The sequence below is a fragment of the Alternaria rosae genome (genome assembly GCF_020736505.1).
Source record: "Alternaria rosae strain MPI-PUGE-AT-0040 chromosome Unknown BKA58scaffold_2, whole genome shotgun sequence".
Taxonomy (NCBI): Eukaryota; Fungi; Ascomycota; class Dothideomycetes; order Pleosporales; family Pleosporaceae; genus Alternaria; species Alternaria rosae.
Genome location: NW_025763571.1, coordinates 1,691,237 through 1,717,416, shown reverse-complemented (window position 1 = coordinate 1,717,416; position 26,180 = coordinate 1,691,237). Strand labels below are relative to the sequence as shown.

The 26,180-nt window shown below is 52.6% G+C and overlaps 6 protein-coding genes across 6 annotated transcripts; 1 reads left to right on the top strand and 5 right to left on the bottom strand.

The window, feature by feature from the left end:
* Positions 1 to 795: 795 nt before the first annotated feature.
* On the bottom strand, positions 796 to 3,208 carry BKA58DRAFT_89266 (major facilitator superfamily domain-containing protein). Its single transcript, XM_046176127.1, has 3 exons — positions 2,689 to 3,208; positions 2,267 to 2,616; positions 796 to 2,205 (listed from the first exon to the last, which is right to left on the bottom strand). Exons 1-3 carry the CDS (start codon positions 2,929 to 2,931, stop codon positions 1,068 to 1,070), a joined length of 1,731 nt encoding a protein of 576 aa, XP_046028953.1. The 5' UTR covers positions 2,932 to 3,208; the 3' UTR covers positions 796 to 1,067.
* A 4,706-nt stretch (positions 3,209 to 7,914) lies between these two features.
* BKA58DRAFT_331871 (uncharacterized protein) lies at positions 7,915 to 9,903 on the top strand. The gene is made up of 2 exons (XM_046168176.1): positions 7,915 to 8,964; positions 9,012 to 9,903. Exons 1-2 carry the CDS (start codon positions 8,018 to 8,020, stop codon positions 9,682 to 9,684), a joined length of 1,620 nt encoding a protein of 539 aa, XP_046028952.1. The 5' UTR covers positions 7,915 to 8,017; the 3' UTR covers positions 9,685 to 9,903.
* Positions 9,904 to 10,843: 940 nt separating this feature from the next.
* On the bottom strand, positions 10,844 to 12,381 carry BKA58DRAFT_465839 (NADP-dependent oxidoreductase domain-containing protein). Its single transcript, XM_046174980.1, has 4 exons — positions 12,118 to 12,381; positions 11,732 to 12,050; positions 11,417 to 11,650; positions 10,844 to 11,342 (listed from the first exon to the last, which is right to left on the bottom strand). The coding sequence occupies exons 1-4, from the start codon at positions 12,277 to 12,279 to the stop codon at positions 11,038 to 11,040; spliced, it is 1,020 nt and encodes a 339-aa protein (XP_046028951.1). The 5' UTR covers positions 12,280 to 12,381; the 3' UTR covers positions 10,844 to 11,037.
* A 422-nt stretch (positions 12,382 to 12,803) lies between these two features.
* Positions 12,804 to 14,606, bottom strand: BKA58DRAFT_408755 (uncharacterized protein; the record flags this gene model as incomplete). The annotated part of the gene is made up of 2 exons (XM_046172106.1): positions 12,804 to 14,497; positions 14,546 to 14,606. 2 exons carry the CDS (start codon positions 14,604 to 14,606, stop codon positions 12,804 to 12,806), a joined length of 1,755 nt encoding a protein of 584 aa, XP_046028950.1.
* A 193-nt stretch (positions 14,607 to 14,799) lies between these two features.
* On the bottom strand, positions 14,800 to 17,558 carry BKA58DRAFT_89226 (fungal-specific transcription factor domain-containing protein). Its single transcript, XM_046176124.1, has 2 exons — positions 16,157 to 17,558; positions 14,800 to 16,108 (listed from the first exon to the last, which is right to left on the bottom strand). The coding sequence occupies exons 1-2, from the start codon at positions 17,465 to 17,467 to the stop codon at positions 14,948 to 14,950; spliced, it is 2,472 nt and encodes an 823-aa protein (XP_046028949.1). The 5' UTR covers positions 17,468 to 17,558; the 3' UTR covers positions 14,800 to 14,947.
* A 50-nt stretch (positions 17,559 to 17,608) lies between these two features.
* Positions 17,609 to 24,466, bottom strand: BKA58DRAFT_417703 (peptidase family C50-domain-containing protein). Its single transcript, XM_046172647.1, has 3 exons — positions 21,160 to 24,466; positions 19,593 to 21,109; positions 17,609 to 19,545 (listed from the first exon to the last, which is right to left on the bottom strand). The coding sequence occupies exons 1-3, from the start codon at positions 24,378 to 24,380 to the stop codon at positions 17,765 to 17,767; spliced, it is 6,519 nt and encodes a 2,172-aa protein (XP_046028948.1). The 5' UTR covers positions 24,381 to 24,466; the 3' UTR covers positions 17,609 to 17,764.
* Positions 24,467 to 26,180: the final 1,714 nt, after the last annotated feature.

The window sequence follows — 26,180 nt, the reverse complement described above, 5'->3', positions numbered from 1 at the left end:
GCCACGCCGATGGGAATTATGGGTGTCACTTAGGTGTCAGTGCGCGGGGTGGATCGTCGTATTACTTCTCTGGGTTGCGGTGGAGGTGATAAGACCCAAATGCGGGTATAACGCCTTGTGTCATACTCAAACGGGTCCATTGTACGGGTGGGTTTTGCCCACGGTCTCGACGTTTCTGATTTTCGCGAACATGCAACATGATGTAGAGTGGGAGCGGTCTGGGGAGTCGCAAACTATCGAAGTGACTGTATCGTGCATGTGCTCAGGAGCTTGCATTGGCAGTCGCGCTTGGAGAATGCGGTGTCGGAACACGTCATCGGGCGCGAAAGGAAAGCGCAGAACGCGACTTAGCTATGTACGCGCCTCCCGCGACGATGCTTCTCGGGTATGGGTGAGAACGGTCCTTTTTGGATCGAGGCTCTGTTTTGGACGCTATCGTGTGATCGGGTACGAGAGTAACTGTGTGACTAGGGGTAGGGATCGTGGCAGGCTCTCGATCATCGCCGGGTTAGCGTGGTGCTAGCTCTTGATGCTCGTGCTGCCGGCCTCACAACATCGGGCTCAGACACGAGAAGTCGTAAGGTCTATACGAATTTGCGTGCAGAATGAATACAGCATTAAGTTTGTGAGCGGAAGATCTAGTATGCAAATAAGGGGAACCCGTTGGTCGGCGCTGGTCAAACGTTCACCTAGTACAAATACAGTCAGCTAATACCTCAGCGAGGACAGCCAAGGAGTGTGACTAAGCTATCATGTTTATACGACCAGCATATGAGCTCCCCATTATGCGTCTGTTGAGTCCTAAGACACTGTCGTGGAAACTACGCACTACTGTGATACTAAGTCATGTTTGCCCAGCACGAGCGGTGAGTCCAGGACAGTCAGATCCCGACACCCTCAAAGACACCGAGAATACACCCTATGCCTCTTCTACCACCTCAAAAGTTTCCAGGGATAGTATAGATTTGCGTCTAGTTGCATCATATAGCTCTTCAGAAGAAGAGCAGAGACAGATTGTTGCCATCCCAGTGACGCTTTCGGAGGCCTCCGACTCCTAGAACCCTGCTTCACTCTGCAGATTCCTCCGGCTCAACACTCCTACTCTTGCTGTCTTCAAGACTCTTCTCTTTGATAAACCACGCAAAGATGGCGCTCCCTGCAACAAGCACAATGCCTACACATAATGCCGCCCTAGTAGCTCTTCCGTAACACTCCCGGACGATGCTCTTGAGTGCCGGATCCAGACCCCTGTAGTAAGCCAATCCCGCCCTGACACGCTCCGTGATCTCAGCCGCATCGTCACCCTGCAGCTTTTCCTGGAGAGATTTGCGGAGTGTCTGGTTGAACGCCGTAGCGCACATGGAAACACCGAAGACTGACCCGAGCGAGCGGAAAAGGTAGGAACAAGCGGTGGCAACAGCCTGGTCGGTGTGGGAGGCATTCGCAATGAGGCCGATGAGTGTCGTCGTTACTCCTATGCCGTTGCTAAAAGAGCATACGCATGTACCCACCACCATCGCGGGTAAGCTCTCGGTTATTATACCAGCGAATAAGAGCAGGAATGAGAGCCCGATTGTGAGGTTCGTGTACGCCATGACGGTGATCCAGTAGTACTTCGCGGTACGCCTCATGTAAAAGCCGCTGAAAAGCGAGCCGCTAACACCGAGGATGATGGAAGGGACAAGGAACAGTCCAGCTTTGGAAGCGCTGTAGTCGCCCATGACCTGCCAGTAGAGCGGTATGAAGAACAAGGCAGCCAGCCATCCCCCGAAAGAGAAGAAGTTGCAAAGATAGCATGCGAAGAGCGTCTTGTTGAGGATGATCCGGCCTGGGGCGAAGGGATGACTTGCGACGTACTTCTCGACTAGCACAAAGACGACGAACAGCGGCGTAGAAGCGAGACCGACAATGGTAATGGGGTTACTCCAGGATACGTTGGAGCCGCGATCGAGACCGACAAGTAAACCGAAGACGGCAAAGATCAGGATGACCGCGCCCAGGAAGTCTATCCTCTTGATCTTCTCTTTCCAGTGCGAGTGGTCTTGCTCTGGGAGATCAAGTACCAATGACACAGCAATGAAGGCTGCGGCACACATCGGACCTTGTGCCAGGAATGCCCACCGCCATCCAATGCTATCCGCGAGTAACCCGCCGAGGGGTGCCCCAGCCGAAGCACCAAACGCATACACCAAATTGACATAGCCCCTAAACGCAAGCGTACTCGTCAGTCTCTAATCTCACACACGATACACACCTCTCCACTTACTGCCACTGTCCCCTCTCCCGCAATCCCACAATATCACTCAGCAAAATACTCGTACACACACTCATCCCACCGCCGCCTATCCCCGCAAAAGCCCTCGCAGCAACCAATTCCCCAATACTCCTCGCAAGCCCACATCCCACGCTGCCAACCCCAAAGATCAGATACGCAGACAACAGACATTGTTTGCGACCAAAGATATCGGAGAGCTTGCCGTAGAGGGGTTGGAAGGCAGAGAGCGTGAGGAAGTAGCCGGTTGCGATCCAGGAGGTGGAGGAGAGGGCGTGTAGGTCTGTGCCGATGGTGCCGTATGTGGTTATTACGAGGGTTTGGTCAGCGGAGGAGAGGAAGACCTATACATTAATTCATTAGTATCGAGAACGTTTGGGGACTATGCAAGTATGGGGAATAGGATGGAGGCTTACTCCGATAGCAATAGCAGGAAATATATATTTCATCCGTTTCCTGACTTCGGGCAGGCCTTGGTGCTTGAACGCGTCGCCATGGCTGATTTGTCGTTCTATGTCTCCTCCATCTTCTGCGTGGAGTCCTTCTGGTGCGATGCCAGTTTCTACGTTGAGTGTCTGCGCGTCGTTCGTGGGGTTTGGTATGAGTGGGGTGGTTTCACTCGCAGGGACATGCTCGTCGCGTGGGAGGTTCGGGGTCATTGCGGCGGGGTCGTGCTGGCTTGCAACGTCAAGACGTTGAACGCTACTCAAGACATGGAGTCGTGCGAGAATGAGCTTTAGCTATAGCTCTTTCACGTACGAGTATGACTCTTCAGAGTTGTCATGGCGATGATCGGTAAGCTGCGACGCGTAGTTGCTGGGACAATTTTCATAAGCCGCGTTATGTCCGCAGGGCGCAGTGGGGCTGGATCAGATAGGCAGGTCGTATGAGATATCACGGGAAATCGGGATGTCGAGACGCATTCACAGAAAATGAGGATGCAGCTGCAGAAAACGTCAGGTTGCTAATGTACAGAATAGACTACAGTAACTGTACGACTTCCGCAGACCGGACCATGCATAAAAACGGTAACGAGGTATTGAATGCACATTTCATAACAGGCTACTATCATTAAAGGCGGCTAGTCCGTTGCATTGCCCGAAAAGCTAGGCAGGCTGGTATCTCCTCAGCTGTGGTAGAGTTAGCGAATGTGCTATGTTCACGTGAAGGGAGCAACTTACATCTAAACTCAAATACTTGCTCGTCATCTTGCCCTGGTCCCGCATGACACCCACCAGCGTCTCACTCTCTTGGAAGAAACCTGCCTTCAAAGAGATGACGATAAACTGCATACCTGGGCTAGCATGCTCGCGTACATACTTGGCCACTCTGCTGACGTTGACGTTGTCTAATGCGGCATCAACTTCATCGAGGACGAAGAACGGCGAGGGCTGGTAGCTGTGGATGGCGAACAGCAGAGCAAGCGCGGCAATGGTCTTTTCACCACCAGAGAGATGCTCCATGTCGCGGAAACGCTTGAGCGGTGGCATGGCGTGGTATTTGAGACCTGCGAGGTACGGCTCCGAGCTGTCTTCCATGTCAAGATACGCCTGTCCTCCGAGTGGGAACTGCGGCGACTTGGTCAGGTCCTTGTAGGTACCACCGATGTTCTCGGAAATATGGTTGAAAGCCTTCATGAAAAGGTCGTAGCGCTTGGTCTTGACTTCCTCGAAAGCCTTCTTTGCTGCAGCAGCGCGCTTGCGCGTCTCGGCGAATGCTTCGTCGATGGCTTTAAGACGCGCTTCTGTCGCAACGAGACGTTCAGCAGCGCGCATGTTGGGTGTAGCCTTGTTGATGTCGGTTTCGAGGTTCGTGATCACATCATTCAACTTGGCTTCAGCGGCCTTGAGCAGATTGCTAGCTTGAGATTGCACGCGTTCATCTGTGTCGTCCTCCTGCATGCTGTTAGTACAAGTGATGAGGAAGGCGTCATCTCTGGAACTTACACTCTCAAGTATCTCGACAATTTCTGTCTTCAACTCATCGTCCAGCTCTTCAAAATTGACTTCGATGCCGTAGTCGTCCACCTCCGCAGCCTGTATCTGGGTCGAATCGGGGTCCTCGTCAATGTCCATAGCGTCTGCGTCTGCGTCTGGCCGCGGCATGTCAGTCATCGGTAAGGACGTCAGTGGTTTAGAGTCTTCCGTGAGTGGAATCTTAATCTCGTTGACACGGCACTCCTTGAGCACATTGTAGCGGTTCGTCGCGCTCGACTTGATCTTTGCATCCTCCTGGTCGACCTCCTTCAGCACATTCTTGACCTTTTCATTGCGCTGGTCTAGAGTGCGTCGTGCTTCCTTGACAGCTGCAACGCGCTCAGCCAATTTCTCCTCCAACCGCTGTCGTTGATCCTGGAGCGTTTCCAGTTCTGCCTGGAGTACGTCCCGGGCGCTCTGCAGTTCCTCTCGCTTGGCCTCGAGCTCAGTAATGTCGGCAGTCTTGCGCTTAATCTCGTCCTCGGCTTGCTTGAGACGTTCCTCAACACCTCGGGCCGATGAGTCGACCTGCTTCATCAGATATTGAAGTCTGCTACGCTGTTTGCTGAATTCCAGACGCTTTTCTGCTGCTTCCTGCTGAACAGTACCCTGTTGAGCTTCGTAGTCGCGAATGGACTCGTAGCCAAGCCGTTGGCAGAACGCGGCGAAGACCTGGTCATTGACCTGATTCACCATGTCTTGGTAGGTTTGAAGTTCTTCTTCCCGGTTTTGGAGCCGCTGTGCTTGTTTCTCGTAGTTTGGTCGAACGCCCTTCAACTCGCTCTTGTGATGTGCTAGCTCCTTCTTGACGCTCTCAATGTTGCGACCAAGTGCCCGAGCTTCGTCTTTAGCTCGAGCAATTTGCTCCTGTAGATCTAGCAACTCGACTTCGAGAGTCTGTTCCTGGGTGTACTGGCGATCTTGCTTGGGAAGCGCACGGAGCTCTTCTTCGTATCTGTTCTTCTTATCAAGGAGCGCCTGGTAGGATCGCTCGTCCCATTGTTGCTCGCTTGAATCGTCGTCGCGGTCAAGCTCACCACCCGTCTGTGTACCGCCTTTGCCAATCACACGACCATCAAGGGTGACTGCTTTGACTTCGATGCGCCTTGTATATCTGAGTTCTTTCGCAAGCTTCTCTGTGTTACAGATCATGGTGTTGCCACATGCCGCAGTCATAGCGCGCTCATGCTTCGGCTCATAGTTGATACAGTCAATAGCAAGTCGCATGCCTTCGTGCATACCCTTTAGTTGGGGGTCTACCGCCTGAATTTGAATGGAGTCTAGCGGGTTGAAAGACATGACACCAATGCGCTCTGCCTTGAGGTATTCGATGCATGACTTGGCGGTGGTTTCGGTGTCGACGATGACAGTATCCATCTGGTATCCGAGCACTCGTCCAATAGCCTTGCGGTACTTTTGCATCTTGGGGGTGATGAGATCCTTGTATCGGCCGTGCACTTTCTCAGATCCAAAGCGAGTCTTCAAGCGATCGATGGTTCTGCGAGCCTCCTGTTGCTTCCTTGACTCTCGACGGCTGCCTTCGACGATGCTGAGTTGCTTCAGGACTTCTTGCAGCAACTGGTTCTTCTCGTAGTATTGCATCTCGATCTGCTTTCGATCGGCTCGGAGTCTGTCAAGCTCCTGCTGTTTGGCGGCTCTTGCGCTTTCCAGATCCTTGATTTGCGTCTTGGAAGCCTTTTGGCGCTCCTCGAGCTGGCTGATGTCTGCACTCAGCCTCTCGATAGCCTTCTCATGGTTATCGACGCTCTGCTGGAGGTTCTTGACATGGTCCCGGTCGGTCTCAACTTCGCGCCTGAGCTTGTCTATCTGCATTTGGTCTCCGTGGGTCTGCTTTGTAACGTCGCTGCGTAGTCGGCCGTATTCTTGAAGGTCCTGCTCGGAAAGCTCGCGGCCCTGGTTCTGGGCAGCCGCCTTGAAGTCATCCTCCCACTTCTTCTCGGCCTTTTGGACCAGATCGAGGTCCTTCTGGCACTTCTCAACAGCCTTCTTCTCAGCGTCGCGCTTCTTCCGGAGCTCCTCGAGCCTGCTCTCGTATTTCCGACGGGTCTCGTTGGAAAGGCGGATCTTCTCCTCGATAGGAGCGAGCTCGTTGGAGGCGTCCTCGATCTCCTTCTCCTTGGCCTTGGTATTCCGGTCAGTCTTGGTCAGATCTCGCCTGATCTTAGCCTCGGCCTGCCTCTCCGCCTCGTGCCGCTGGTGGTACTTCTCGACGCTGCGCTTGTGTTCCTTGAGCTCTTCCTGGTGGCTGGCGATCTTGTTCCGCGCCTTGTCCATAATCTGCTGGTCTAGGTAGAGCTTCCACAGATTCTTTGTGACAACAGCTTCATCGCGCTCGGCAAGCTTCTTCTCGTATTCGTCGGCTTCGGCCTTTTGCTCCTGATATGTCTTGAGCTCTCCGTTGATGCCGCGACGCTCGTGCAGATGTTTTGCGTTGTCTTCGGTAGCGTTCTCGGACTCGTCCTTCAGGCGGTCGTATTCGGCCTTTTGCTCCAGACTGCCAGAGATGCGCTCGACCTGTAGTGTGAGCTGTTCGGGCGCGGTCGTCGCAAGCTTCTCCACGTCTCCCTGGAAGACGAGGAAATTCCTCGCTTTGACCAAGATGCTGTGCTCCTCCAGCGCCTCGCCGTACTGCTTCTGGGTGACGATCCGGTTGTTGATTCGGTACTCGCTAGAGCCAGAGCTGGTGATGGCGCGCTGCCACTCGTGTGTCTGCTCAGCATCGTCCTCGAAGACGGCCTTGACCCATGCATTCTGAGGGTCGTTGCGCTGTGAGCTGGTTTGCGAGTCGCCGTTGTCCTGTGTATCGCCATTGGACTGACCGTTCGCCTCGCCATTCGCCTCGCCGTCGGCTTCGGTTACGGTGCCATCGGCGTTGATTCTCGCTTCCTGGATGATCCTGCCGCGGTAGACCATATCCTTCAACTTCTCGGATCGCAGATGGGACGAGCGGACTCCCAGAACAAAGGAGATGGCGTCCATGCTGTTCGACTTGCCAGAGCCATTGGGACCGATGATGGAGGTGAAGTACGAGTCGCCAAAGAGAAGCGTGTGGCGTCCGCGGTAGGACTTGAAGTCTGCGCATGTTTAGTCCGTGTATGCGTGCAATTGCGCGTCTGGGGGCCTACTGTAGATCTCGAGCCGCACGAGCTTTCCCATGATGGCGGTGGAGTTGCGCGACACCTCAAATGGTGATTGCGCTGTGAGAGGGTCGTGTTGGGCGGGTGGAGAGTCGCGGGGTGGGCTGCCCGTGATAATCGTCGTGTTGTCGCGCGTAGTCGCGTTGACGGCCAAAGCGCGCTAGTGGCTCGACGTGCATGATGGCCCGCAGTGACGAAAGCGTGGCCGCAGGCAGGGGAGCTCTACACCGGCCCTGGTTCTCTACACGCCATTTTCCTATATTCGCTGCAGTCTCGGGCATTCTGCGCCCTCTTTCTGAACCCTCTATCCACCTCGCCTCCCCTCGTGACCTCTTCCACCTCGCATGCCACGGGTGCCTGCGATGACGTTGTGAAGCTTGCCAATCACCAGCTTGCATTCACCCACGACCTCTCCCCCAGAAGCCCCGAAATTCCTAGAGGAGCACGATTCACGAACCCCGCACATCACTCGCCTTGTCATGAGAGCATAGGGTCTGACTAGATCTGATCTAAGCCGCCCATTCCCACTGTACGCTCTCTTCCAAGATATACCGCCTCTGCTCCGGCCATGGACCGGGGGCACACCCAGCGATATACAGCGGCTAACAGCGATGACGGCTGCAGGTTCACCCCCGCGTCCCTTCAAGAGACCCCTCCACCGCCGAACACCCTCTAGCCTCGAAATCGTCCAAGAAGAACTCCCCAACATGTCGACCCCCGAAGATGCAGATGTAGGCGGTATACCCAAATCCAGGTCGGAACCGCAGCTGGGAGTCTCTGAGCTTTCGGCCCGTCCGACACCAGGCGACTCTACGCATGCCGGCTCTGCGCTGCTGGATGAGCCCGCGTCCTCCGCAAACCAACCACTCTCTACGCCTGGTCTCTCTCGCTCTGCCTCTTTCTCCAACAGCTCCTACCACGATGACTCCGACGTCGAAGATGCCGCCTTTTTCCCGCCCGTCGAGAAGCTCACCATGTTCGACTTTGTCGAGAATCTCGCCCTGTCGCAGCGTATTGAGAAGATCCAGAGCTCCATAGCCTCCCAGACGGAGAAGATCAAGAACCAAGCGAAGAACCGGGGCATCACAAAAGATCGCGTCGTGGAAGAATGGCGGCGCAGAGTGCCGTCGGAAGCAGAGCAGCTCGAGAAGTACAAGAGACGCATGCGCCATTCAGTCGATCGCCTGAACCGCCGCTGGAACGAATCGCTCACCGTTACTGCGCGCGAAAAGGCCTCCTTCATCGCCGCCGTCATGAACATCTTCGTCTCCGGATACTTGGTGGGCTGCCACCCCGACCTGTTCCCACACTGGTACACGGCCCAGTTGCTCTACTTTATGCCCATCCGCTTCATGACCTACCACAAGAAGGGCTACCACTACTTCCTGGCCGATCTGTGCTACTTTGTCAACATACTACTGGTCCTGAGTGTATGGGTCTTCCCGCAGTCTAAGCGCCTGTTCATCGCGACATATTGCCTCTGCATGGGAAACAACGCTGTCGCCATTGTCATGTGGCGTAACTCGCTCGTGTTCCACAGCATGGATAAGGTCGTCAGGTAAGGAGTGCATTCCTCTAACATCAATCAAGTACTAACCAGCGTAGTCTGTTCATCCACATCATGCCCTGCGTCACTCTGCATTGCCTTGTTCACCTGCTGCCCCCGGAATATCAACAAGAGCAATATCCCGCCATCTACGATATCCGTCACTCGGACCCAGCATCGCCTCACCACTACAACTTACTGCAAATGATGGTCTGGGCCACTTGCCCATATGCTGTCTGGCAAGTCGCCTACCACCTGCTCATCACAGTACGTCGCCGCGATAAAATTGCCGCTGGCCGACCTACCAGCTTCACATGGTTGCGCAAGTCGTACGCCAAAACATGGATCGGCAAGATTGTCCTCTCGTTGCCCGACTTCATGCAAGAGCCCGCCTTCATGTTCATCCAATACAGCTATGCTGTCCTCACGATGCTACCCTGCCCCGTCTGGTTCTGGTACCGCTGGCCTAGTGGTTTGTTCCTTACCGTGGTCTTCATCTGGAGTGTCTACAACGGCGCAACCTATTACATCGACGTCTTCGGCAACCGCTTCCAGAAGGAGTTGGAACAGTTGAAGAAGGACATGGCAAAGTGGCAGGCATCGCCTGAAGGCGGTTTCACTCCATTCACGCCAATGGAAGGGGGCAACGAGAAGCAATTAGGTTACATTCCTCCTCTCGAAGGCAGTACAAGCGTCAAGCCTGTGGATGGAGAGACAAGGGAGAGGAAGTAGTTTGCTGACAAGCTTTTCCATGAACAGATTCACGACGACCATGTAACTGCGCAAATCCTGTTTTACGTACTGTCTACACGATTCCAGAATGAGACAATCTAGGCGTTGATTTGCTTCAAGTAGTTTGCTTTCCGTACTTGCGTTTGAGGGCTGCGTCTGTGTGCGTTTGATTTTCCCCATTGCCTAGACTGGTTGGTTGGTTGGTTGGTTGGTTGGTTGATATACCCCCTTTCCTTCGCTAAGTCTTGTCATACTTGATTATAACTTACACCTAATGTTCAAGCTTCTACATCATGCTTATAATTTGGTCTTTCTTCGCATCATTATATATGACTCTTCCAAAAAATATACTAACGACGCAGTATCCATTGGGCTATCTATACAGGATTACCGTATCTTGTCCCATCATACCAGAATATATCTCCTCCTTGACGACCAAGGTTCCATATTTATCTCGCCAGCCGTGGCGTCCTTACTCGGAAGCTCGACCTCCACATGCGCCTTTAGTCTTTAAGGAACGTGCAAAATCCATCGCAGTGGTCGAAGTCGCAATGGTGATAGGCTTCTTTAGCAGGTGGAGGCGAAGGATAAGGCTCTTCTCCTCCGACCCTTATCTCCCCTCGTTCCATACAATCTTCATCAGTCAACGGGCCATGAGTGTGAGCCGCTTTCGACGACTCTTCACGCGCCTGTCTATCCGCACCACTTAGAGCTTCGCGCACCGTCCGCTGCATGGTGTGCTCGAAAATGTCTCGGATTTCCTAGGCGCGCTGGGCTACGGCTTCAGCATGAGCTTGAGCCTGCGTTACGGCTTGTGCTGCACGTTGGGCTCGTGCTTGAGCATGACGATATGCTTGGGCTTGGACTTGAGCATACGCTGCGGCTTGGGCGTGAGTATGTGCAGCAGCTTGCGCCTGAGCTTCGGCTTCTCGCTTCTCTTTGCTCGCGATGGCGGCTTCTACGATATGGTTGGCTGCTTCTTCGACGGAGGTTTGGAAGACGGGACGGGTGTGCTGTGCCACCCTGTTGAGGTTGGATTGGTTGGTTGTTGTGGAGACTTGCTCGCTTCGCTCTGTGTTTGGGTTTGGCATCTTGGTGTCTTGGTGTCTTGTCTCCGGTGGGTAGTTGTTTCTCGAGTTGCGCGGAGATAGAATCATTTGTTACGAGTGTTTTCCGTTATTATATCTACCTGAGGAGCCAGAGATGCTGACCACCACCTGCAGTCCACCGTCTCGAAAGTGGCTGACCTTTCTTTCACAGCCCGCGTTCGCCGCCTCTGAAACCTTTCTTCACCGAGCTGTCTCCCATGTCTCAACGCATTTCACTTCCTCGACCTCGAACTCAACCCCCGATTTAGTGAAAATACTTCCAAGTCACTCCTCTTGTTACCGCCCACCCTTGGTCCAACGCTTTCACAACCTTCTCATCCAACGGGCCCTTCTCAAAGTCCCTGAGATTCATCTCCAACTGCCCCTTACTACTCGCCCCAATAATAACCTTATCCCCGAATTCTTTCTTCAGTTGACTATGATGCATCATCCACCGAAGCGCCGTCTCACTCTCCGTCTGGCCTTCCGGCAACTCTGCCCGCAGACCTTCAATCGCAGTAAAGAACTCGTCGTTCCAGTAGCGCGCGCGGTACATTTTACCTTGCATACCTGAAGAGAGTCAGTACCTCGACCTTACATTATATTTGGTACCCTTTGAGCAGGGAGAGAAGCTATTGACTTACGGTTCGCATCAAACCGACTCCCAGCCTCAAGAGCATCATTCTGCGTCTCGCGCTTATACCGCGAGGTCAACCAGCCCCCAGCCAACGGATTGAAAGCGTAAAATGACATGTTGTATTTGCGCAGGCAAGGAAGGAGTTCGTGTTCGATGCTGCGGTGGAGGGCGTTGTATACGCCTTGGTAGACGCTGGGTAGTTGGTACCCATTTGCCTTGCAAATCTCGCAGATTGCTGCGACTGTGGTTGATTTTTAGTAATGCATCTGATATATAAAGATAGGGAGGGTTGGAAGGGATGAATGGACTGGACACAACATACCCTCCCAAGCCATAAAATTACTAACCCCCCACCTCTTGAACTTCTTCCCCTCACCACCCTCTTGAAACAGTTCATGCACAGCCCTCGCCGTTTCCTCAAGCGGCACGCTTCGGTCCGGTGCATGCAGATACCACAGATCTACCCCTTCTGCCCCAAGCGCAGTAAGACTCTCCTTCAAACTACTGCCCATATCCTCCTTTCTAGAGTGAGTGGGTGTACGGCCGAAAAGTCCATGGACGTTGGGGTAAAATTTGGTGTCCATTACTAGACCGCGCTTCTGCCAGGAGAGTTGGGCGAGGTATTCTTCGGATGTGCCGTCCTAGGATTATTTGTTAGTCTTGAGCGTTGATGGATGGGAAGATGGAGAGGGGGATGGGTCTGCGTACGCCATAGAAACGACTCGTGTCGACCTCATTGTGGCCGTAGGATTGGAAGGTATCGAGGATAGCTGCGCAGTCATTTATATCCGAGGTGCGGACTTGTTCTTCGCCTTCACGGCCAAAGGTCATGCAGCCGAAGACAATGTCGAGTGGGGTTTTGGAAGACATGATTGGTGAGATGGTTGAGCATCTGTTGTTGGGAAATTGTTTCTGGTTCTTGATATTTTTGAGATTTAGATTACTTATACTTCTAGCAACGACATTATTACACATATTCCATGTGGAGCTGTGGAGTTAAGTGGCCATGATATGCAGGGTCTTGGCGGAGTTTGACGGAGTTAACGCGGGTTACAACTCGAGGCAGCACGTAAGACTTTACGATGTCGATCCTTACTACTTACTACGCCCTATTCGCACGATGGGTTCAACGCTTCATACGCGCTTGTATAGCTATCGTCGCTGTAGGGCTTACACGACCTTCTGGGACGGAGTTAGTGTTGGCTGATCGACCCCGCGTCAAAATCAAAGGTAGGTTTTCGTGACCATGCTGACAAAGGGTCGAGATGAATAGGTGACAGACTAATGGTAGTTATTCACTCATAGACATTAGAAGTGGTATTGATAACGCTCCAACCATTCCCAATGCACCGACCCCGATTCGGTCGTCCCTCTCAACCCTACCATCACAAACCTTACCGCGTTCCAGCATTAGTCGGGTAGCTATACTTAACCGGCTCATCCTTGATATCATTCTCCTCCCTCCACTGCAACCGATCAATCTCACTCACCCCCGGCCCCCTATAAACACTACCATATAGCCCACTCGCCCAGTCCTTACCAGGTCCCTCCTTCGTCTCCTTGGTCGCCTTGCGGCTGTACCACTTTCCATACGCCAACAAATAATACAATCTGAAGCTCAAGAAAGCAAACTTGTCGCGCTCGAGATCAGCAGGATACTGCGCACCGAGATCAACAGCCGCAGCGATACCGCTCATGACAGCGACTTCGTGGGCGTTGATGAGCGTCCATGCTGCTGCGAAGCGAGTGTGTTTCTTTCCTTGGAGTAGCCACATCCATGGTACTACGAAAACGTAATGCGTCCAGGAATGGCAGAGTTGGTGCCACCAGTCCTTGCGGATGATCTTGTCCTTGTTGATCTCGTCGATGCTCCATAGATGGCCGTCTCGCGCCTTGTTCAGGTAGATCGTCTGGAAGATGTGCTTGTCAAAGGGGACATCCGGTGGGAATTGACTTTGGTAGTTTGTGCAGTCGAAGCACATTTCTAGTTTCGATCGGTCTTGCGGGTACATCTTGATGTAATACATGGGCTTAAAGTTCTTCTCGGCGTATTGGTTGCGGGCGGTTTGGTCGGCGCCGGAGAGATCTTTGGCGGATTTTTCTGGGTCGTAGAAATTTTCGTAGTGCTTGTGCATGTAGTCGCTGTCCCAGTGCGTGACGGTGATATCGTCGGAGAACTTGGCGGAGCCGAGGACTTTCTTCTCGCGGAAGGAGGCGGTGGGTTCTAGGATACGCTTTGCGGTGTCGGCGAGTACGCAGAGAATCAGTTCATCGTAGTGCTCTTCCTTCTCTTGCGCGTCGGCATCGGCGTTATGCTCGTCGTCGTAAGGTACGTGGACACTGTTGGGGTTGTGCGCATCAGGCATGGGCGTGCGCTTTATCAACCTAACGGTAACACCAGTTTTGTCTCGCTTCACAACCCGAGTGATCTCCGTTGAAAGCCTCACATTAACACCTCTCTTGAGTAGATCCTGCCTCCAGCGCTCATAGAACTCGCTGAACTTGGGGAAAACGACCATAGGCGGCAAATTGCTAGCAATGCTGCGTTTGTCTACCGGGTACCACATGCCATACGTTGGACTAGTGCAAAGCCGTTCTAGGATGATGCTGGGTACATTTGGCGTCTCGTTTCCAGTTCCCAAGAAGAGTGCAATCATGGGCATGGCGACAGTGTTTGTGAACTCCTCGGAAAACCAGAACATTTTGAAAAGAATCTTGATTGGGATCAATGCGAAGAATATCTCAAACCAACGGACGATCTTGATCATGGTATGGAACCTACGAATTTCCTTCTGGTGGCGCGCAAGAAGCTCAGTGGGGAAGACGTTGGTCCAGAAGATGTCGTCCTTGCCGAAGGAAACTTGGAGGTTGACCGGATCCGCGTGGTGGCCTTGTCTGGCGAACATTGTCATGGTGTGGTGGAAGATGTAGCTTCCTCCCTGGACACCTTGGTTCAGCCATTCGGCGCCATGACGCTCCTTGTCGACTCCAATGGAAAATGCCTGGCCTCCACAATAGTCCACAGCGTCGATGAGAGTGACATCAAATTTGTCAGGGTGTTCGGAAAGATGGTGAGCACACGACATTCCTGTCTCAAATCAACGACGATACATCTAAAAACGCGCGTTCAACATACCAGCCGCTCCGGCTCCTACCACTAGCACCTTCTTCTTTCCATCTTTGTTACCGCCTGCCATATTCGTGGTGGGCAGAATAGGCGTTCTGTCGTTTGAATTTGGCATCGAAGTAAAAGTTCAGCACTTATGCGACGCGCTGCAGCAGCCCAAGCTACTGCGGGCCTGTATTTGTCTGCAGCTGTCACGACATCAACCTTGAACAAATGCGTCATGAAATCTCAAAGCAGTTTGGTCCGATCTTGACTGGCTGCGGCTATCGGTCGATCGTGCATCGCCAAGCGCTCACCAAACTTCAACACCACGCTAGATGATGATGTCATCCAAATTTGCGAATATTATCATGACAGCAACATAGATATCTCGGTGCAATTTCCCTGGTCTCCCAACGCGTGATCGCGTGTCTATAGCGTGTGCATCCCCTTTAGCGCCCTGTCTGTCCAATCGTCCACCACGTCACCTGTCGAGTCGTCGGGCGCATTCTCAGAACGTGACGGAGCATCCATAATGGGGAACGACACTGGATGTGTCGCCTGACTCAGGTCGAAGAAGTCTAATCCCAAATCGGCCGTCGCGTCTGTATACCAATCATTTCCTATATCAAGTATGTCGGCGTTCTCCGTTCTTTCATCGGCCACCATGTCTACCACAGACTCTATCTCATGTGGCGCATCCGGTACTGTTGGCGAATCGTTATCCTGAGTCACACCAGTTATTTTGGCGAACTGCAGCGCAATCTGGCCAAGAGTTTTGTATGTGGGTGCAAGTTTCTGCATTCCGCGGACCTGCTCTAGCACGGCGCGCACCGTCGCTTTACGTTCAACGTCCCTCGGTGAATCTGTTTGGCCCTTGGGTCGCGCAAGGAAATCTGCGCATACGATCAAGACAGCGTGGAACACGAAGAAGAAGTCTAGCCAAGAGTAACCGATAATCTCGAATATCCCAAGCTCGATGCCAATAGTGATGCATTGGAGGCTTTTGTGTACTGATTCAACACAGTCCTCCGCCAGAATCAGGGTTGTAGACCAGTCTTCAGAAGTTGGGGGCGTCTTGTTCTCCAGGAAGCAGACGTTACTCTCCACTTTTTGTATGAGGAAGTCTCGGGAGATGACACAACGTGTATAGTAATAGTACACGTGTAGCAACAATGTCATTGCCTTCAGATCTGGGTGCCCTGGCATATGATCTATCGACATGTGTGAAGGTATCTTTGCAAAGAAGTTGTCGCACTCCCGAAGCAGGGCCATGGCGACAGCAATGGTCGGCGACCGTTCCTCCGCAGACGTTTTGTCGAAGTAGGCACGCTGTCGAATGCGGTACGATGTAGAGACGAGATCGGAACAGAGGTTCATGAATGCCGCGGTGATGCGCGTTTGCTCTAGCATTGGTGCGTCGGGGACTTTCATCGACATCTCTCGGTCGTCAACCACTGTTGGACGGCCCAATATGCCACACAGCGTCTTTTCGAATATATAGAGGGACCACCAGACTTGTCTGCGCGTGTTGCATTCGATGGGCTCGAATTCTAGGTTGGTGCTATCTCGATGCATTCCCATGGTAATAGCCTAAGAGTGTTAGCAGAGGATGAGTGTCTTGTATAGCATTCAACGTACCATACGTGCAGCAAGACCTATCAGTAACCACGAGCTGCTCTTCTGCCCAATATTGTGATGATGCATGTTGAGGAGGACGAGTGCTTGAACATTGTCCAGACGTGTCGATGTCAGAAGCGTCCGGAAGTATGTTTTGGCGAAGGCGAGAAACTTGTGGCGAAGTACATTCATTTGGTCGACATCATTTGCTTTTGATTTCTGGCAGCCAAAAGACAAGACCAAGGCCAGGGAGACTAGCCACCCCATATCCTTGCACTCTTCGAACAACTGCATCTTCCGTGAGTACGTAGCCTCCAGTCGGATCTGAAACGTGGTTCTATTGAAAAGGGGAAAGTACACATGTATGTGATCGAAGTAGACTGCTACTAGAGCGTCGGCGATGTGTTTTGGAGGTATCAAGTCACCAATAGTATCTAGACGTGATGAGTGATCATGGAGTTGCGACGGATCGCTTGATGCCTCCATCTCGGTCCTAGATCTCTTGCGGCTTCCATGGCGAGAACTTGGACGCTGGCTGTATGATGGTGTAGCAAATTCGTCCTCGGAAGGATTTGTGCTGCTGCGTTTGAGAGCTGAGCCAGATCGGCTCGAGGGGTTGGAGGTGAATGATCGGAGGCCAGGAAAGTCGGCGCCAGATACGGCCTTCCATCGGGACGCAAGTGTGCGGATAGTGGATGCAAGTCGGAAACTACTTGACGGCCCGAAATAATGTGAGGCGCCTCGGTTCGTACGAATGATCTCGTCAGTCTGGGAAGATACTTGTTGTGTTATGGGCTGACGAAGGCGTTCTTTGCTTGTGGACAAGGCAGTAGTGCGCCGAGCAGAGTGCAGGGGATACGTGGTAGTCTGCGAGCCCAAGTAGGCAGACTGGGCAACTGGCGATGGCTGCAATGAGTGTTGTTGCTGCTGTTGTTGCTGTTGCTGTTGCTGTTCCAGCGAGGAAGTCTGTCTATCGCTACTGCTACTGCTGAAGATGTCTGCGGGAGTAAAGTCGTCGCTCGCGGGCATGGCAATGTTCCTGGTCGTGGCGATCTTGAACAGGGTCTCTGTGTCCTGAACATTCTCATCCGGAAAGAGGCCTTTGACTAGCGACTCAAGGGCTCTGTAGCGTAAGCTGAGGGTCTCCACACTGCCATAGACCCTCTGTTTACGTGGAAGCTTCGATTCACACACCACGCCATTCGCCTTGCAGTCTGCACATGGCACCTCGGCATTTTCGCGAATGCACCGTGCCCGTCGGATTTTGCAGCGGTCGCAGCTCACGAGGGCTCGCTTTCGTGATGACCCTGATTTGGCCGGGCGTTCGGCCATGGCTTCAACGTCGTCGCGAACAAGACCGGAAAGTGTAGCGGGCGTATCGACGCGCTGGAGATTGTGGAGTTCCGAGATGCGAAGATCGTATGATCACGTCGTCGCGCCCGCTGACAGCAGACCGTGGCTCTCATGCCGCCGCCAGGCCATCGGAGTTGCTTCCGTACCAAAGTTAACGCGCGTCACAATAAGGTTTACTGAGCGCGACCGAACTGGAAGGACCTTCTTTTATGCTTATTAGAAACATCGCCCCATGCGTTCATTATTTATGCCGTGGCCTTGCCCGTCCTCACTGCACTAGTCTAGATACACTGGAATTCCGTATACAACTGCGGCAGCCCCGTTCAGGTACTTCAGATAGCAGGCCTTTCTCGCATCTCGCACTGCCTCGTCCAATCCAACTCCCTTCTGCGACGTCCGACCCGCCTTCGAACGATCGTCCGCCACCTTTGCAGACTTCTTTCCCTTCTTTGCACTTTCTAGACTTCGTGCAACCTCCACCTCCTCCGCCAATTGCGCAACTCGACCCTTGCCCTTCGCCTTCTTTGCGGGCGTTTTCGCGGGCGTTTTGGATGGTGTCGTGTCTTCCACTGCCTCAGGCCACAGTCCCCATAGCTCACCCGCCTTGACGGCGAAACGATCGCAATCCTTGTCAGTGACATCCCACAGCATGCCAAGTATTGCCGGTGCGCCCGCCGTAAGATACGACGCGAGCATACCTGACGGCTCGAAGATGCCGTTCTCAGTGAGATGTACAGACGAGCAGCCGAAGAGGAGAGTGGTCGCACAGCCAGGTTTACTGTCCCCTTCACCTTGTTCGCCGGGATAGAGCCGTCGCACTGATTTCGACTTGACGTACTGTGCACCGCTACCATGACCAAAATACAACACCAGATCCTTCTCGCGCAGTGAATCTTCGAATTCCTTCTCGGACGGTGCGCGGTTGGCGATATGATTCCAAGGGCCTATAAGCTCGTCTAGATGCGGTTTGATGGTTTTCGAGGTATGGGACAAGTCTCCGGATGGATTTAGCATGCTTGTACCTCCTGTACTTGTGGGTATATAATGGCCCGGAGCAGCGTCCTGCTGAGTTGTGGAAGACCGTGCGGAAAGTATTCGTTCGCGAAGGGCAGCAAGGGAAGGCAATCGTGAAATGGACAGCGGTTCCAGGCAAGGCAGCGACTCCCATGGGAACGCATGCAAGTTGTTGTCCAAGATGAGTATCGTATGACGAGAAGTAGCATCAAGCTTGTGGGACGCGCTATGATAGGCGCGTAGTGCTTCATACGTCTCCACGACCATGGCATCGAAATCCAGCTCGTCATACGCATTGCGCTCGCCATTGAATTGGAGGATGTCCACAACGAAGTATATGAGATCCATTAGTGCTTCGTCTAGATCGAGATCCTCATTGGTAGCGTCGCCGAGCCCAATGAACAGCTCCAGCACTCGTGTATCCAAGAGTGGTCGTTTTTGAGTGCTCTTCTTCTTACGCGAAGGCAGGTGCTCGTTGAGTATGTCTTCCAAAGCCTTGCGGAATTTAGCAAGGAGAGTTGGTTGTCGCTCGTGTTGTGAGAAGATGCCCTTGAAGCCACCCAGCCAGATGTTTTCCATGTTGATAAGAAGCTCACGAAGTCGGGTATCCAGAGCTTCGCGTTCAGCCCACCACTGGTGTCTTGCTTCTCTCGAGGTCATGTCCTTGGCAGATCGCGTACTGAAATCACTGAGCTCAATGATCTCATCGAAGTCTCTCTTACCATCTTCAAACGAGAACTCTTCCTCATCCATCTCGCGGGAAGCGTGGCGAGCAAGCGGTAGGCGCAATACGAAAGGAGACAAGCCATGCTCAAACCGGGTGATGAACAGCTCATCGCGGGCCTCACTAAGTGCCAGGGATACAGCAGACCAAGTTTCCGGAATGATGTCAACATACTCCTTCTGAAAGCTGGATACTGAACTGAAGGCGAAATGCGATGGATCAGCGGCTGGCCATCGCAGGCAGTCATCACGCGACAGTTGTTGCTTCTCTGCTTCTGTTGACTCTTGCACGAGGCGCAAGGCATTGACTTTGGGGAGCTCTGAGTACAGTCAGTATGATGTTTGCCGTGTGTTGCGTTTTACATACCACTCATGTAGGCTGCGTATAGTGGGTGGAGGAATCCTGGCAGCTCGGTCCCCGAAACAGCCGACATCAAAACGGTGACATGTCCTAGCGCCATAGAGGTTTGGCGGAACAAGTGATTGGATCCATTGGTAGCACACAGGCTGTGTGCTTCAACGAGTCGCGCACGTGCTTCGCGAAGCGTATCCATAAAGTCTACCTTGGCTTGCTTCTTCGCTCGACCAGTCTTAGTAGTTGCTGAAGACCCCACAGGTGCCTTCTTGGTTGTGGTTGCGTCCAATAGTGTTCGCTCTTTGAGACCAAATGCAGGAAAGGCGATGGTCGATTCTGGCAGAGTGTTCACCGTAAAGTCTTCAGCAATCTGCTTCGCACTTTGTGCGAGCTTTGCTTTGAAGATAGCCCACATGTGCGACACCTCTTGGCTTAGCCCGGTCTGAAGTTGTTCCGCCTCGTCAAGAATGCTCAGGGCTTTATCGAGATCATTGTGAAGAAGACTTGCAAGGACAGCTCGGTCTCTCATGCTCGCCTGGAAAGCGCAAAGGGCAGAGCACTGGTCAGCGATACTGGAAGCATCGGAGACTATGGCTTTCCCTGCTTGACGCTTGGTCTTTGTGACAGTCTTCGCAGCTGTTTCTGTGGCTTTGGACCGAGCGCCAACGGTGGATCTTGCAGCCGCTCGCGGTGCAGCTTTGGCTGCGGGTTTACGACCTCTCGTCGCTGGTTTCGCCTTGACGGTCTCTGTAGGCTCCAAATTCATAGAAGAGATCTGGTCTGCAAGCGCATCAACCGAGGATAAAGAAGATTCTAACATCTTGATGTACGATGGCGAACTCAGCTCCCGAAGAAGCTTCTCCATGAGGTCATAAGACTGGATCTCTTGCTCGTATTGACCGTTCCAGTGGTGCATCCTGGCTACAGCTGAATGGTAGCCTGCAGTAGATAAGCATCTGCGGGATGTGTCGGGGCTCAGAGCATTAAGAATCGTCTCAGCCTTGTCGGGTCTACCGCTCTGGGCCCAACAGTCAGCGCGCCAACTAGCGTTGTCCGTGATGAGAGTTGCAGATCCTGTAGCCATAGCGACCTTTTCAGCCTGTTCAGCGACATGGATAGCTTCATGTAACAGACCTTGATGGGCGAAGATCTGGGACTGTTGCATCAGGGCTCGGTATAACGCGGGGACCAAAGACCAGAAGTCTGGCCCATTGAGAGCATCATGCGTTACAGACATGACAAGAGGCGCAATAGGCTCTTTGTTGTCCACGGGTGTTGTCTTCTTTGCATTGGCCCGTGATTCGAGGGCAGCCCAGATGCGACGATTGACTGTGACGCACTGCCTTGCATGCTGAGCCGCTGCCTTGTATGAGCCAGTAGCTGAGGCGAGAAGCGACTGGACATAGGACGCAGCCGCCACGATCTTGTTGAACCGTAGTCTGCCGGATAGAGTTGTTGTCGACTTTGCGAGATCCATGAATTGTCGATCATTGAGCGCAATAGATTGTGCATTCGTCATCGTGGTCAGACTACCAGATGTTAGTATAGCAGCGTCAAAACTATGCACTTCTCCACATACCATTCGGTGGTGTTCCCAACACCCACAAGATACTCGGCATACGCCATATGCCATTGCAAGCTGACCTCTACAGAAGGATCATGGCGTTCAATCAATGTCTTAGCCTTAGCCAAGGACAAACCCGCCTTCTCAGTATAACCAAGGTGGAGAAACTGCAGACCAAGAGCACACAGCATGGTAATGAGCTCAGATGCATCAGAGTCATTCTTTAACTCCAAGATCCTGACCAAGAGATGCAGGAGTGGCAGAGCAACGTACTCCTCTCCTTTCGCATTGAGGAATTCGAGACATGCTTGGAGGTCTTGCAACCAGGTCTCCGTATTGTCGACCCGATCTGTGAGTGCTTCCCATGAGGACGTAGAGCTGACGAGAGACTCCCATGCCGCGAAGCACTGCTTGAAGGTTTCTGTGGGAGGAGAAGCCTGCTGCATCAAAGTCTTGAGATCACGATGCGCTTTTAGATGGGCTTCATAGTGCTTGAGTCCTACGTCCTCACTACTTGCTATCTGCACGCTATTGTCGTCTGTGGCATCAAGTGAAGCCAGGTGCTGAGACAAGATCTGCGGGTCCTGTTGGGAAAGTTGACGAAGTGTGACAGAGAGCCTGAGATGACGAATCGGAAAGATTCCTGGTACGTAAAGCTGTTGCAGTCGTTCCACAAGGGTACATATCGATTTGTTGAGGTTAGAGTCCCACTGTCGATTCTTGGACAACGTTCGTAGGTAGAGACCAAGCTGCAACTCCAAGATGGCCCCTCTCATTCCAGGTTCCAACTCTTCCTGGTCGTAGAAGGCTAGCTCATCTGGCACTTGAGGACCAAATCTTATGAATGAGTGATGGAGCGTTTTCAACACACGAGCAAGGGCGTCGAATGATCCCTCAGTGCTGAAAACTTTGTGCAAAGAGGATGTTGACGTCTCCTGGGAGAGCTGCTGCAACGTATCGGCGGTGAGGTGATTTTGCATACACTTTTGGAAGGCGTTGCGAGATCGGTCAATGTGGTTCAGATCCTGCAATGCTTCGCCCAGTTGCTCTAACTTCATTGGAAGAAGCCCACTTTCTCGCTCGGATGGCGACCGGGATTGCAAAAGATCAATCGAACGCTGCATGGCTACAACAAGGGCTTCGGGATTGCATCGCGCTCTCCGTAGTTGTGAGTATAGAGACCAGTATGCATTTGACAATCTGACCAGGTACGCGCCGACGAGAGAAGTGTTCTCCCCTCCCGGAAGCGTCCCATGTTCGATCTCTTCGTCGAATCTGCGTACGATATGTGCGCATTCCTGAAGAATGGTATCAAGCTCTTGCCATTGGTCTTGCGTCTTTATCGTCTGCTTGCAACATGCCATCAGAGAGTCAACCGTACTCTTCGCACATTTCCAGGCCAGGCTAATTCTTTCAGAGTGTCGGTTTTGCGATTTCGTGTCTGATTCACTCGACGATGAAGTACCGAGAAATCTGGCAAAGAAGTGCACGCTTGCTGCAATGATTGGTACCGCAAGTTGTTCGATCGGATTTCTTTCAGAATTTTCTGTGGTTTTCGACGTACGCGCAATGATTAATCGTGTCGCAGCGCGTCGCAGAGAATTCACTTCCGCAAATAAGGTTTCCAGATCGGACATAGATCCACCTAAGCCTCCATGCAAAACACCAAGTGCAGTGGCGATGGTTTCCTCCAAGTCCGACTTCTTTTCGCCCTTCACATACACTTCAATATTAATGATAGCAATCCGTATCGCTCTTGTTGTTTGCTTTGCTGCGGATGGATCAGGACTCGAAGCCTCTTTTGACGACCCTAGCCACCGGAGGGCCTGATCAGACAAGTCCGCAGCTTGAGCGAGAGAGGAGAGAGTCTTATTCGCAGCGGCCGGTATAGTGGACTCAGTCGGGAGTCCTGCTAGATCGATATACAAGGTTTCGGCGATTTTGAACTTCTTGCTGGGTTTGAGTTTCGATCTGCGGGCGAAAGCAACCAAGCACTTTGTAAAGGGTTCTAAGAGTTCCCGATCAACGTTGCCTTGATGTTTGGCCAGGCCCCACCACCTTTTCCGGGTATTGAAGGCCAGATGTTGTAAAAGAAGTACTGTCTCCGCTGAAGGTTGTAGGTTGTTTGCGTCTTCTGCGCTCGATATGCTCGGGCATAGAGAGAGAATCGTCTGCGCCAGGGACTCCAACTGTCTCGCCGCCTTCGCTTGGCCGTTCGAGGTCTTCGCAGTGTGCCAGAGCAGATTCATAGGTGACGAGGGGTTGGTCATTTTGAGATATTCCCACGTGGCTTCGATAGTCCGGGGCCTCTTCAGCTTCGCGATAATGCGCAACGTGTATATCTGGAAATTCGCTACCAATGTCACAGCAGGACTCTTCGGGTCGATCGTCGCAAAATCGAGAAGTAACGCAATGCTCTCTTTCTCTGCAGTTCCCTGCTGCGGTAGACCAGATTTGGGCTCCTCCTTTGCTGGCTCCTGACCAAGATATCTATCCAGCTTCTTCTTCAAACCCCTCAGTTCTTTGACTGCCATGTTGTCTAGACCAAGCGCGACAAGCTTGCCAATAAGCACGAGCACGCCATTCTCGTATTGCAATTCTTGTGAGTCCTTTCCCAGTACTCTCTGTGCGTCTGTTGTACCCAGGTATGCAAATGCTGTCCTTGCGCACTCTGCTGTTGCGAGAAGGCCAGGGTCTGGGCCCGGTGCGAGGAAGGACGAATATGACGATGACCGACGCGGGGCGCGCTTTTGGGGCGAGTTGTTGAGCTGAGAGACAGAACGTTCTCTGAGAGGCTTCTGGGATACGGAGGAACTCGCCGTATGACCGGGTCGCGGTCTTGCAGGCTTGCGCGCATCTTCGGCGGTCGTTGGCTTCGATTTGGTAGGGGGGCGAGCGGCGACTGCGGGCAGCGGGTTCTTCAGCGCATCGGCGAGTGTCTGAAGAGTCGTGTTGGCCACTTCAGTTGCTAGTACGTATTTTTCCTTTGGCGCAAGGGTCGAGTGCTTCTGCTTGGTGATATCCACTGTCGCTGTAGCCGTTGCTGTCGCGCCTCTCCTCCGTGCCGTAGCCTGCACCTTTACTCGGACATTCTCCTTTTGCGGTTCATCCTCCTCTTTACCGGCCAATAAGTCCTGAAGCGCCGTCACCGTGGTGTTTGTGCATGTCGTAGTTGACCGTAAGTCTGCTTTAATTCGGTCGATGCGCGTGCGCATCGTCTCGTTTTTGGTTGCCATTTGTGATAGCTTGGTGGGATGGTCTTAGTTGCAAAGTTTCAAAAGGTTCGTACATTATACATTATTAAGAAGACGGGTGCGCTGATAGGTATGGTGTCGTTCAATGTCGTCGCGCACGTCACCCAAAGACCGCAGCCAAACAACTCGAAAACACGCTACCGCATCTGGCTAGCGTTGGGCCCCCTCAGCCCTATCTTCGAGAAGGCGCGACCGTTGAGCCGCATTATGGCTTCTGATTCTGTTAAGTAGTCCGTCTAACTCTCGCAACGCGCGTATTTTCTCTATCACCACCTTCATCGCCTAGGAACAATCTTGTTGCAAAAATCCGTCACTAACCTTGGCTTTCGAGCAACGGGTGCAAGATGCGGCGTGAATCACACCCGCATATGGACAAAAGCCAATATTATGCGAATCGTCAAGCAGACCATTGGCTCATTTCGCACAGCACAAGTCGATGTCGAGCGATCATCAAAGGAATCAAGGCGATTACAATTCCAGCAACGACCTTCACGCAGCGGTGTGCATGCGCTATTGGTGAGTCACGAGAAGGCTAGATGTGTTATATAGATCACCAAGAACCCCCTTTGAGCTCTAGACAAAGACTGTATGAGCACATACTGGAGCAGACTTGAAGACCCGCCTCGATACCTGCTGCGAATAGCATGTATTGGCTATAGTGACATGTCAACATCTTCACACCGATGCTTGTGCAGTTCCAGCCTGTTGGTGCACCTAGTATTGAGCGTCCAACCAGTCGGTCGTGGATGAGATAGGGATATACGCATTGAGCTCATGATCGACTTCGCGTAGACGGATATTTGTTTCCACCTCGGCGGAACCACGCCACAACAATGCAGACTGTGCGTCGTTGAACTACGTCTTCCTGACTGAACCTTATTCCAACTATACCACTCGACGTTTGATATAGTTGTTGTGCAGAATGTAACGGTGTGGGGTACGGGTTCTCGTCGTTTGTTGGTGGGGCATCTATGGTAACTTCAATTGGTGCGTAGCAACGTTGGAACAGTCTCACTCAGACGTAGCTCCGTAGCGAGCTCCTGTGACATCTGCTATCTGACTACAGCGCCGACGCTTTAGTAGCAACAGGGCGTAGCTGTAGTAACTAATGGTGAGCAGACTCTTCTTGAAACCTTGACTACGTCTCGCTTGATCTATACCGGCTTACGTGGGAGTTGTACGCAACGAAAGTCACTACACGAGCATTCTTCTCACGATAAGGAAGAGCCAAGGTCCAAGCAAGCGAGTCGCCGGCAATAGAGGGACGCCGCAGTTGATACGAAGAAGAAACCTGCATCTCACTTTCAGCTCGAGACAGCCACGGCGCTGTGTAGTAGTAGGATTATGCCTAAAGTCACCTTGGCTTGGTCCTTCGTCTTGAAGCCGAGGCATCTAAGCTAGTCTAGCTTTTCGTTACTCTGCCGTTGCATGATATTGGCAAAACGGTGCGTATGACCATCGGGTATCGAGTAGTAGCGCCATCGATCACACACGGTTGACCGGATCTGGGGTAACGGAGCACAAATGGCTCATCGCTAAAGCGACCTTGGCTTGCGCACCTCCTGTACAGATTTTCTATGAGCCCGGACAGGTAGCAGACGTCCATCTTACACTTCCATACATGAGGAATTCGGACAGTCAGCTCAGCAGTGTGTGTAAACGTTAAAGATTAGTAACCACGACGCCAAAGCGACACGAATCCTTACGCTGTCCTCGTATCTGGGTACATGACGGCTATAAGCAGGCCACTTGGCGCTATGCCAGATCTCGAGCCATGGCCGT